At 53.4% G+C, this 12,356-nt stretch overlaps 1 protein-coding gene across 16 annotated transcripts in view; it reads left to right on the top strand.

The window, feature by feature from the left end:
• Nucleotides 1-7: 7 nt before the first annotated feature.
• AKAP13 (A-kinase anchoring protein 13) overlaps nucleotides 8-12,356 on the top strand; it is a 308,889-nt gene continuing 296,540 nt past the window's right edge. For 4 of the 16 annotated variants that reach the window (XM_051835156.2, XM_070053462.1, XM_051835154.2 and 1 more), the window contains exon 1: nucleotides 1,478-1,771. Coding sequence is in view for 1 of the 16 variants with exons in the window: in XM_070053466.1 (XP_069909567.1) it covers nucleotides 23-359 (337 nt within the window). In the remaining 15 variants the exon portion in view is untranslated. Of the gene's footprint in view, nucleotides 360-1,465; nucleotides 1,772-12,356 lie in introns of those variants that run through there. The other 12 variants (XM_051835157.2, XM_051835155.2, XM_051835153.2 and 9 more) reach the window with 6 other exon arrangements.

Here is a 12,356-nt window from a genome sequence, read left to right as displayed (position 1 = left end):
TCTATTGGTCGCACTCAGCCTGATGGACTGCTCTGTTGTGCAGTCGCGGCTCGCGGCCCCCGGCTCCGCGCTTCCTCACGGGAGCACTCGCGGGAGCGCCCGCCCTCCTCGAGCCCCGCCCCCCGCCCGGGCTGCGGTCGGCGCATGCGCGGCGGGCGGGGCTGTGTGGGGCCGCGCGGAGCCCGAGCCGCCGCGGGAAGCGCCGCGCTCCGCCGAGACCGCCGCTCCCTCGCGTCGCCCGCCTCGGCCGCCCCCGTCGTGCTGGCCGCCGCCGCCGCCGCCGCCCTGCTGTCCTGCCTCAGCGCTGAGGTGCGGAGCTGCTCCGGCTCGGCCCGCGGGGGAGCCCCGGGAGCCGCACGGTGAGAGCGAAACTTAGTTGGCGGAGTTGGGAAGTTCCGTGGTTTGAGGGGAGGTCTGGACGAGGCGCGCGGGCGGCGTGAGGGGCGGGGGGCCGGCCCGGCGCCGCCCCCTCCCCGCGCATTGTCCGCCCCGGCCGCGGCCCGCTCCCCGCCCTGGGCCCCCCGCTCCCCGCCCTGGGCCCCCGCGGGACCTGGGCCCCGGACTCCGCCGCGGCCCCGGGGCCTGGACCCCCGCTCCCTCGCCCTGGGCCCCCCGCGGGACCTGGACCCCCGCTCCCTCGCCCCGGGGCCTGGACCCCCGCTTCCCCGCCCTGGGCCCCCCGCGGGACCTGGACCCCCGCTCCCTCGCCCCGGGGCCTGGACCCCCGCTTCCCTCGCCCCGGCCCGGGCCCCCGCTCCTCTCGCCCCGGGGCCTGGACCCCCGCTCCCTCGCCCCGGGGCCTGGACCCCCGCTTCCCTCGCCCCGGGGCCTGGACCCCCGCTCCCTCGCCCCGGGGCCTGGACCCCCGCTCCCTCGCCCCGGGGCCTGGACCCCCGCTTCCCTCGCCCCGGGGCCTGGACCCCCGCTCCCCCGCCCCGGGGCCTGGACCCCCGCTTCCCTCGCCCCGGGGCCTGGACCCCCGCTCCCCTCACCCCGGGGCCTGGACCCCCGCTCCCCCGCCCTGGGCCCCCCGCGGGACCTGGACCCCCGCTCCCTCGCCCCGGGGCCTGGACCCCCGCTCCCCTCGCCCCGGGGCCCGGGCCCCCGCTCCCTCGCCCCGGGGCCTGGACCCCCGCTCCCTCGCCCCGGGGCCTGGACCCCCGCTTCCCTCGCCCCGGCCCGGGCCCCCGCTCCTCTCGCCCCGGGGCCTGGACCCCAGCTCCCTCGCCCCGGGGCCTGGACCCCCGCTCCCCTCGCCCCGGGGCCCGGGCCCCCGCTCCCTCGCCCCGGGGCCTGGACCCCCGCTCCCTCGCCCCGGGGCCTGGACCCCCGCTCCCTCGCCCCGGCCCCTCACCTGCCGCGGGGTGCAGCCGCGCGCCGAGGCCGCGCCGGCGGGGCTGTGGTCGCGGCGGGGCGCCGGCACTTTGTGGTCGGGGAGAGCCGGCAGGGGTGCGGGGAGCCCGGGGAGGGAGGGCAGGCCGGCAGGCTTCGTTGCTCTTGGGCCGGCCCGGAGAGCCGGGAGGTTTCCTCGCGTGCGCGTGCCCCGCTGCGACGCCGAGCGATTTGCGGCGCCCGGGCCCTGGGCAGGGGCCCCCTTGCCCGAGCCCTCGGCCCGCCCGGCTCCGGACAAGCCCTTCCTGGCCAGCTCGTCGAGGAGCCGCGGCAGGGGACTGCCCGTCGTGGGCTCTTTGGGCACTGCCTTGTCGCCAGTGTTGGGTCCTCGGCTTCCCAGGCCTCTGGCACTTGCGGTGGGCGCAGCGTGCCACCCGAGGTTGGTGTCCGCCGTGGCCGCTCCCGGAAGCCCGCCTTGCGTGCTGTCACGCTGAGTGTTCGGGGCTTCTCTGCTTTGGTTGCTTTAAAACTTTGTTCACCCGAGGTAGCTAAAGGAAAGGGTTCTCCGGCGTAGGCGTTGTACTTGGGGCTCCCAGCTGCCCTGCCGTTGCTTCCTGGAGGGTGCCTGGGGGGTTGACAGGTGGGAAAAGTGGTGCAGCAGGCACCCGGCGCTCTCCTGGCCATCCGGCAGGCGCCCGGCGCTCCTGGCCACCGCTGTAGTCCGAGGGCTTCTGAGGCTTCCTGTGGTCCCTGGCTGTGTCCGCAGCTGCTCTGCCGCGCTGCTGGGCCCAGGGGTAGCGCTCGCCCTGGCCAGCAGAGGCTAATCCGGTGCAGGAGTTTGGATGGGGATTTCACTGGGTGGTGGACTGCACTCAGGACACCGGCACTAACTCTGGGCACTTGTCCAAAATGACAATTCACTTGCACATCTGTGATGAAATACAGTTTAACTTAAGAGAACTCCTAACCCTTCTGTTAGCTTGTAATCTGCCGTGGATTTCATTGAGACGCGATGATTGAGACCTCCCCCTCCCTGTGGTGACAATTTGAAAACTACCGGGCACATCTGCTCACAGTAGATTCTTCCACTGTGAAATTGGGAGGGAGCACTGTTTATCTCGTTTAATTTTAATTTTTATTATTCAAGAGAGAGCGCTCCCACCAGCCGGTTCACTCCCCAGATGCTGGATGGAATCTGGGAGGCAAGACAAGACCTCAATCCAGGTCTTGCCTGGGTGGCAGGGCCCCAGGGCCCCAGGCGCTCGAGCCAACACCTGCTGGGTCCTGCAGTCCGCACGGGCAGGAAGCTGGCGTCGGGGAGCCAGATGCTGAGCCTGTTCCTCCCGGTCACCTCCCGGTCACCGGGCTGGAGCCTCACAGGGAGCAGGATGGTGGCAGCACGTGCCGTGCAACTCGGCAAATTTGAATTCAGACGCTCGTTTCCGTTCACTATTGCGTATTCCTTCATCTCAGAATTTCAGTTTCCTGCTCCACAAGGCGTGGTAACACACTTTGTAGTGTCTTAGTGTGCAAGGTGCTCAGGGTGGGGCCTGATATTAAGTAGGGAGCTATTTCTTGGTGGCTGACATAATAATTTTGATGCATTTTTTTTAAGATTTATTTATTATTTATTTGAAAGTCAGAGTTACACACAAGGAGAGACAGAGAGAGAGAGAGAGGTCTTCCATCCGCTGGTTCACCCCTCAGTTGGCTGCAATGGCTGGAGCTGCGTTGATCCAAAGCCAGGAGCCAGGAGCTTCTTCTGGGTCTCCCCTGTGGGTGCAGGGTCCCAAGGACTTGGGTCATTTTCTACTGCTTTCCCAGGCCATGGCAGAGAACTGGATTGGAAGTGGAGCAGCTGGGACTTGAACCGGAGCCCATGTGGAATGCCGGCACTGTGGGCGGCGGCTTTACCTGCTGTGCCACAGCACCGGCCCCAGTGCATTTTCACATGATTTAAAAAGCATTCTTGGGGCCAGCGTTGTGGAGTAGCTGGTTAAATCTCCACTTGCAATGCAAGCATCCCATGTGGGTGCTGGTTCCAGTCCCCGCCACCCCGCTCGGATCCAGCTCCCTGCTGATGTGCCTGGGGAGCAGTGGGGGATGACCCAAGTGCTTGGTCCCCTGCACCCATGTTGGAGACCCAGATGAAGCTCCTGGTTTCAGGCTTGCCCAGCCAGCCCCAGTTGTGGCCATCTGGGGGGTGAACCAGTAGGTGGAGATCTCTTTTCTGTGTGTTTCCCTCTTGCCCTATAACTCTGCCTTCCAAATAAAAGACTTTTTTCCTAAGCCTTCCTAAAAGGGATTCCTCTGAGTACAGTGGTTTACCTGTTTCCTTCTTAAAGAAGGCATCCTGAGATTTGCTCAGATGCGCTGTATTTTATAAGGGGCTGCTTGAACTGCAGGATGATGGAAACAGTTTACCCAGTCACCTGTTAGACCTCCTTTCAGTGGGACTTGAAGAGGGACGTGGGGCAGAGCTCCACAGTGCAGTGTTCAGGAGGTGGTGAACGGATGGTTGGCAGTACTTGTATGTAGTACTCTCTCTATGCAGTGTGATATACAGTAAGCGTAGTAATAGACTGCTTAGTCAGTGCCAACTTTATTCCCTCATTTTAACTTAGTCTTGAGAAATGGTAGGTGTGGATTATGACTTCCTCTCTCAGAGCTCAGAGAGAGAGCTGGGCTGGGTGCTGATGTGACTTCCTCTCTCAGAGCTCAAAGATAGAGCCGGGCTGGGTGCTGATGCCGGGCTGGTGCTGATGCCGGGCTGGGTGCTGATGCCGGGCTGGTGCTGATGCCGGGCTGGGTGCTGATGCCGGGCTGGTGCTGTGCAGAAACTTGGGCAGATTGCACCCTTCCCTTTCAGGGTGACACTTGCAAAGGTGCCACCGTTTACGGAGGGAAGCCGTGATTTGAATCAGTTCTGCCAACTCAGGTTAGAATACTTGTAATACAGTGTATGCATTCTAGAGCTCTCTGCCTGTAAAGGACATTTCTGTATATTAAATTCCATCTTCCTTTAGTTTTCTTATGAAGAAATTTATAATAAACCTTTTTTTAAAAAAGATTTATTTATTTAAAGTCAGTTACACAGAGAAGGAGAGAGAGAGAGAGAGAGAGAGAGAGAGTCCTCCATCTGCTGGTTCACTCCCCAAATGGCTGCAGTAGTCAGGGCTGGGCCAGACTGAAGCCAGGAGTTCTTCCGGGTCTCCCACGTGGGTGCAGGGGCCCAAGGACTTGGACCATCTTCTGCTTTCCCAGGCCATAGAAGAGAGCTGGATGGGAAGTGGAGCAGCTGGGACTCAAACCGGCACCTATATGGGATGCTGGCACTGAAGGCAATGGCTTTACTCCTTACGCCACAGCGCCGGCCCCTATAATAAACCTTTTTTTTGAAGCTTTTATTTAATGAATGCAAATTTCATAGGTACAACTTTAGGAACAGTCTTTTTTATAATAAACCTTTAAAAATTAAAACTTATGGAATGAGGGTAAGAATCCATCCCTGACAAAGCTACGTGAGCAAACTTGGACTTTGATCCATCCTCCCTCCCTCCCTCCCTCCCTCCCTCCCTCCCTTCCTCCCTTCCTTCCTCCCTTCCTTCCTCCCTCCCTTCCTCCCTTCCTTCCTCCCTTCCTTCCTCCCTCCCTCCCTCCCTTCCTCCCTCCCTTCCTCCCTTCCTCCCTTCCTCCCTTCCTCCTCCTCCTCCTTTTTTTTTAAGCTTTATTTATTTGAAAGGGAGAGTTACAGGGAGAGACAGAGAGCTGCTGTCTGCTGGTTCCCTCCTCAGCTGGGCCAGGCTGATGCCAGAGCCTGGAACTCCATCTGGGTTTCCCTCGTGGGTGCTAAGCACCCAAGCACTTGGGCCTTCATCTGCTGCCTCCCAGGATGCAGGACTGGAAGCAGAGGTGGGGCCTGGTCCCAGGCATTCTGATACAGAATGTAGGTGTCCCCAACCCTGGCTGGTATCCCCAGCACCTGTCTGATGCTGCCTTCTTTAAAGTTGACCTTGAAGTGCCCTTGCATAGATTTGATCTCCAGTGATTCCTTCTGATGTGCAGGCCTCTGTTTGGGGGAGGGACTTCCTGTCAGGCTGAATGCCACTGTACATGGGGAGAGGAGCAGGCTGTTTGTGGCAGGAAGCTTGTTTCAGATTCTTGTCTTGGAGTCACCCTGTGGGTTGATTGAGTCACAACACGCAAGAGGAGTAGATGGCCCATTTTTGTCTGTGCTTGCTGAGGGATGAATCCCAGCTTTGGAACTGAAATGCTGTGATTCTACAGATTTGTGGGGGCAAAGGTGTGTTCTCCATTTTAACCCTCAGAGCTGTGTTTGTGCCAGGGTGTCTGTGTCAGTGGGAGAGGAGGAGAGGTGTGCGGTGTTCACCGCTGTCTCTCTGAAGCAGGCTCTTCGGACCGCAGTCAACATTTGAGAACTTTTACTTGTGATCACATCATAACTAGCGTCTGCTACTCCATGTGGCTAATTATCCCTGAGTGCTTAGGAGTGAATTAAATTTGCTACATACTACAGTTAATTAGCTTTTTCAACTAAAGGTGTCGAGGTAGGGAGAGTCCCCAGGAGTTGGGTAAAGAGCTCCGCAGAACATGGTGAGTCGGTCAGTCGCCGATTGAGATCACTGATGAAAACATGCGCTCTGACTTTACTGCTGAACTTTGCCGTTTGTCGGCTCTGGGGTGTTGGGCAAGCGACCTTGTCTGTCTCAGACGCAGCACCCTGGCTTAGAAAATAGAACTCAATATTCTCATCCTGTCTGTTCCATACTGCTGCTAAACCACAGCTGTGTGGTGGTATGATTTCAGTGGTTGGCTAAAATTCAAATCCTGAACATTCAACGTTGTTAATTGGGTTTTTCTTAGAGAAAGTGATTTATTTTGCCATTCTTCTTGTTTGGGAAAACTGGTATTTTTATTTTCAGCTCTTCTCATATTACCTTTTACAAAATATTTGCCATGGAATATTTTTCTACACTAAAGGAATTTCAGTTCCCAGTACCTGCTGTTCAACCCAGATTACTGTGGACTCACGGGGGCTGGCATGGGGTGAAACCATGACAGTCGGACTGTCAGCCTCTCAGGAGGCTGCCAAGGAGTCCGGGTGGTCGGCAGACGTCACCGTCGTTTTCTTATCTGAAATTGGCTTACTCAACTCGGAGAGAATGCCTCTCCTGTGCCGGATGTGGTGTTGTGTCTTGTGTGGTTTCTCACTTAAATCTTAAAACACACCTACTTCAGGGTTAGGAAAGTGAGCCGCCCAAATGGCTTGGTGGTGGCCAGTAGCTCGTAGGCCATGCTGCTGGAATTGGAGGCCATGGCTCGGGCTTCAGATGTCATGCTTCTCTTATCATTAATGCTAGTGCTTGGAAAGAGTATGTTTTTAGAAGGAGGCAGGATTACTGAGGTATTCTAACTGTATCATAGTCGAGCGTGACGTGCTTTGATGACGAATCCGCGCCTGTAACTGAACAGCACTGCCGGGAAGGAGATCTTGTCTGTCAGTTATGAGAGTCAGCCGCTCTCGGGGCTGTTAGGTCAGCCTCACCACGGGCAAGCCACAGGGTCCCTTGCTCATCACCATAGTTTGTCTTGCCAGACCCAGCTTGCTGCCTGTGCTTGTCTTAAGGTGTTGCTGGGATGTGGCTAGGCCCTGTTGTGTATGTGTTGTCTGGTGCGTTGCCAGGCCACAGTGGTGGTGGTGCGGCACAGTTAAAGCCCAAGTTTGCTGACCTTGTTCTGTGTAACCAGATATAGTTACTCGTGTCCGAGATGAATGGTCATTCTGTAGTACTGTTCAGAGCTTCCTGTATTTGTCCCTCAAATGTCTTATTTTTTAACACGTTGAGCCAGAGTAAAATCAGGTTCGCTCAGTTCATTGTTAATGTTAGTCTCTGTTTTTCATTCTTTACTACATTTTTAAATGTATAGTTTACTTTCACCAAAATTTATCCATTTTAACGTCCCATTTTGTGAGTTTGACAAATGTGTACATTCTTACAACCTCTACCTCTAGTGTGCTCTGAGCTGTTCTGTAGGCAGCCCCTCACCCCTAGGCCTGGGCAGGTGCTGATCCACTCTGTCTCGTGGACTCCTGCAGAAGGCGGCCTTGTATGAAGTTTGCCTTGTGCCTAATGATGAGAGGTGTCTTCCTCGTCCGGCAGCGTCTTTTGCCCATTGGAAGGTTGAATTCTTTGTATTGTATATGGGATTTTCATTCACAAACTGTTTTCTCAATCTTTTCCTTCTCTTCTGAAGTACAAATTTGTTGCTTTGGTGACACCCAGTTCTTTTTTTGATGGATTGTGCTTTTGGTGTAGTAGCTGAGAAATGTTTGCCTAACAGCAGCTCAGGACTTTGCCCTGTATTTTCTCCTGGATGTTTTGACTTACTTTTCCTACATGATGGTGGAAGGTGTAGACTGATGTTCATTTTTTTTGCTTTGGGATATATCGTTCTCCCTGCATTGGCCTTTCTCTGTTGAGTTAGCTCGACACCTTTCTTGCAAGTTGATTGATCAGATATGCAGGTACTTCAAAAATTCTTGGCAAATGGAATCTAAAGGTGCCTAGTTTTTTTCATAGTCTGCAGTTCAGTGGCCGTTTTGAAACCCCTCGTGTGGTTCTCCTTGGATTCTCCTTTCTGTTCTGTTGATCTGTGTCTTGTCTCCATGACTACACTGGTGAGCACCGCAGCTCTGTAGCGAGTTTTGAAATCTGTGATTAAGAGGATAGTTTTTTTTTTTTTTTTTTAAGATTTATTTATTTATTTGAAAGAGTTACGCAGAGAGGAGAGGCAGAGAGAGAGAGAGAGATGTCTTCCATTCGATGGTTTGCTCCCCAATTGGCCGCAATGGTTGGAGCTGAGCTGGTCCAAAGCCAGGAGCTTCTTCCAGGTCTCCCACATGGGTGCAGGGGCCCCATGACTTGGGCCATCTTCTGCTTTCCCAGGCCATAGCAGAGAGCTGGATGGGAAGTGGAGCAGCCGGGTCTCGAACCGGCACCTATATAGGATGCTGGCGCTTCAGGCCAGGGTGTTAACCCACTGCGCCACAGCTCCAGCCCTAAGAGGATAGTTTGAGACAGAAAATATTCACCTGAGTTTTATTACAGCATATTGTTCTAATTGCTTACTTTCTTGTTATGCCTAGGAGAAAGCACATTTTATGTAGTGATCAGTACTGTTTGCTGTGGCAGGCATCCGCTGGAGGCGGCCCTATCAGAGTTGGTTAGGGATCTGAACGTGTGGAGAAGTTCTCTGAGCACAAGAAGAATACGGTTAGTGAAATGTTATGTGCATTTCCAGTCTACGGCTGTCTTTGATTGTCATTGTGCTGTGGGGTGTTGCTTCCATACACACACCACCCAAGGTCATAGGTGTAGAGTATTTTTTTGATCTGATTTTTTGCAGCTTATATATTTGTCTTTATTTTTAGTTTTGCAAAGGAAGTGAATGTGTTTTGGAGGACCTACTCTGCTGGTGAGTTTTTAGAGTGCTGGGTTTCATGTATTTGTGGTTGCTAATGTTACTTATTCCCATAGGCTGGGCCTCTGGCTGTGAGTCCTGCTTCCCAAATGGAAACCAGGTGAGAGCCTGGGTGGTTTGCTAGGGTCCTACCAGCCCCCCTTAGCATGCTGTGCCTGCCAGGCTGATGGGCCACTGCTGTTTTCAAAGGGCTTCCTCTGTTGCATTGTGCTAGGCAGATCTCTCAGAGCAGTTGAACTAAACATGAAGTTGTTTGTTTTGTTTCTGGTTCTGAATTATTTCACATATGATAATGTGCCATAGGTGGTGGATATGATGGGCCTTTTTCAAATTTGACATTTTCTGTAATTCATAAATCACTTCTAAAAACACACTCAGTAGTGTGATTTGGGTGGCCTCTGTAAGTTAATCTGCCTCTTCGTGCCAGTTGAGCTGTGCCCGGTCTGCAGTCGGTGTTTCTGGAGTGGGGGAAGGGAGGGCTGCAGGGGCCTTGCTCAGAACTAGTCTCTGCCACCTTTCACAAGCTGCAGGGGCCTTGCACTTGGTGGCTGAGTTCGGTAGAGGAACTCTGGGTGAGGCCTTGTGGTCTGGGACTTACTCTGGGAAAAAGTGCAGCAGCCAGAGTTGGGAAGCAGAGCTTGGAGCACTCTTTTGGTCATGTGAAGCCTCCGGCCTGGCTGAGATGCACTCTGTCCTGGGGATCAGTGGGCAGGAAGGGCCAGAGCTATTGTCCGAGCCCGCTCGCCGGAACTGTGCACCGTCCTAGGAGCCCAGGAGAGTGCGTCTTTCCAGTCTGCAGCCTCTCTTGAGGCCATTTCCCAAAAGGCGTTGTCTGAGAGGTAGTCGCTGAAGGAGAAGAAAGCTGTGTGTCTGCTTGTGTGGTGTTCATTTATGACCCCTTAATTTTTTTCTTTTTAAGATTTATTTATTTATTTGAAAGGCAGAATTACAGAGAGGCAGAGGCAGAGAGAGAGAGGTCTTCCATCCGCTGATTCACTCCCCAATGGCTGCAACGGCCAGAGCTGCACTGGTCCAAAGCCAGGAGCTTCTTCCAGGTCCCCCACACAGGTGCAGGAGCCAAAGGACTTGGTCATCTTCTGCTTTCCCAGGCCATAGCAGAGAGCTGGATGGGAAGTACAGCAGCCGGGACTCGAACCGGCACCCATACGGGATGCTGGCACTGCAGGCAGTGGCTTTACTCGCTACACCACAGCACCAGCCCCATGATCCCTGAATTCTTTAAACTCTTGCTGACCTCCCTCCCTCTTCTGATGAAAAACCAAGTTTCAGAGGTTTTAGCTTTGCTTCTTTCAGTTCAGTGAACTGATTATAAACATACTCTAGTTTTACCGTGTGTGCCATTCGACTCACATTGCTTTCCCACTGTGATATAATTATATCTAGAGGATCCAGTTTGAGATTCCAACTTGTTGCAAATGGAGAATCACTGTGGTCCGCTCTTAGAGTTTTCCTAGAATTCTTAAGAACATGCTTGGCTTCCGTGTTGTGCCTTGAGAGTGGCAGGAACTTGCAGTAGAGTTGTGTTTTTTGTCATGTGCAGAGGCTTTGTGGATGAAAATTAATAATTAACATTTGCACACTTGTTCACATCTTCAAAGTGTTTTGCAAACATTTAATTAGTTCATGTTTAACCTATATTGGAAGTTGAAAAACCAGTTTTCTAGGTTCATTTTAGCAGTACTGAGGTGTTTGGGAGGAGGAGTAAGTCTTCAGTGAGAAAAAGCAGCCGTGTTCAGCGTGGGCCCGAAGGCTCTGTCCTCAGCCCCTGAGGTCTGTGCCCCTCTTAGCGCTTGTGTTTGGCTGTGTCTTTGCTTCCTCACGGGAGAGAGTCCTGTAGGCTGGAGCAGACACAGGGCGGAGTGGGGTGCCTGCGCTGCTTCCGTGAGCATTCTGAGGGCAGACTGCCGTGGAAGCACACTGGCCAAGGAGCAGAAGCCGATTTCTGGGAAGATTCTTCCTCCTTCCTGGTTTAGGAGATGTACTTCGTAGCTGGATACTTTGCTCGTGTCCTTACACTACTTGTCACCTGAATCCGTCTCCTCCGCTCCCGACCTCTGTAAGATGGATTTTACTTGGCAAGGTTGTGTAGTTGGAAGGAGACAGGAGTCCCGTCCCAGGCAACCTTGTGACCCTGAGCAGGCCCCTGGGGAGTTCTGTGACTTGGTATTTGTCAGTGCCTTCTCCTTCCTTGGGTCCTCTGAGGCGTGGCCGCAGGAACTCTTGCTCCCGGTTGTGAAGTGGGACGGTCATGTTTTCACTCAGGGAGGAGTCTTCAGGATCGCAGACTTCCTTCCTGCTTTGCTCCCAGTATTTAATTCATTTTCTTGCCATTGTTAAACATCTTTTCTTTGTCTAATACAGTGCAGTGGCAGATGGAACTGTTTGGTAAATATTGTGTCTGGGCAATTTCCTAAGAGGACATGCAGGTCCTCTTTTGTCATTGCTTATAGCCTGAGCTTTTCAGTGTCCTGTTTATGACTCTGTCTGGATGCCTCTGCCAGAGAGACCTGAGTACGTGGTGGCACAGAGGAGAAAAATTCTGAGTGCTTGGCACATATACTTGATTAAATTTTATCGTGAATGGAAATCTGTCCTTTCATGGGGCTAGAGAAGAAAGGCCCTGAACTTCCCCCTTGTTAGTAGTCTTGTTTTTGTTTTCTTGTCTTTTATTCTCTTAGTGAAATGTGAAAATGAGAGTGAGATGAGTTGGTTGTGGCTGTTGAGTCTCCTTGTCAGGTTCAGTACACCTGGGTTACAGCTGCTCATCCTTTCTGATGGTGACCTGGAAGGAGTGTTGCTGTACTAGATGTGAACTGTGGATCATTGAGATTGTCTTAGTAAATTTTTAAACACACCATTTTATTTGAAAAGATAACTCAGAGCAATATTTATTGACCTTTTTGAAAAAGGGGATTTTTTGGGGGTAGTTAAGTTCATGGAAAATGGACTTTAAAAGATAGACTTATTTTGGTGCATAGCATTTTTCAAATCCATCCATTATTTGTTTCTTTTCTTTCTTTCTTTCTTTTTTTAAGGGTTTTATTTATTTGAGAGGCAGAGTTACATGCAGAGAGAGAGAGGACAGAGAGGTCTTCATCCATACTCTCTAGGTGGCTACAGTGGCTGGAGCTGGGCCTGTCCAAAGCCAGGAGCTTCCTCCAGGTCTCTCACATTGGTGCAGAGGCCCAAGGACTTGGGCCACCTTGCACTGCTTTCCCAGGTCATAGCAGAGAGCTGGAAAGAAGAGAGCGGCCCAGACAGGAACTGGTGCCCATGTGGGATGTTGGCACTGCAGTGGAGGCTAACCTGCTGTGCCACAGCTCCGGCCCCCGTGGTTTTTTCATAGTACACATCTCCATGAACTTTCTGAAGAACTATTATATGCCTTGAATTCAGACTTTTTTTTTTTCCTGCCAGATAAACTTACCTTTTAATTTTGTGAACTTTTTGAAGTACCCTTAGGGTAGATGTTTTCTTTCCGGAATGTGACTGGCTAGAGC

The sequence above is a fragment of the Oryctolagus cuniculus genome, chromosome 12, assembly GCF_964237555.1.
Source record: "Oryctolagus cuniculus chromosome 12, mOryCun1.1, whole genome shotgun sequence".
NCBI classification, from domain to species: Eukaryota; Metazoa; Chordata; class Mammalia; order Lagomorpha; family Leporidae; genus Oryctolagus; species Oryctolagus cuniculus.
This window is presented reverse-complemented; position numbering and strand designations above follow the sequence as displayed.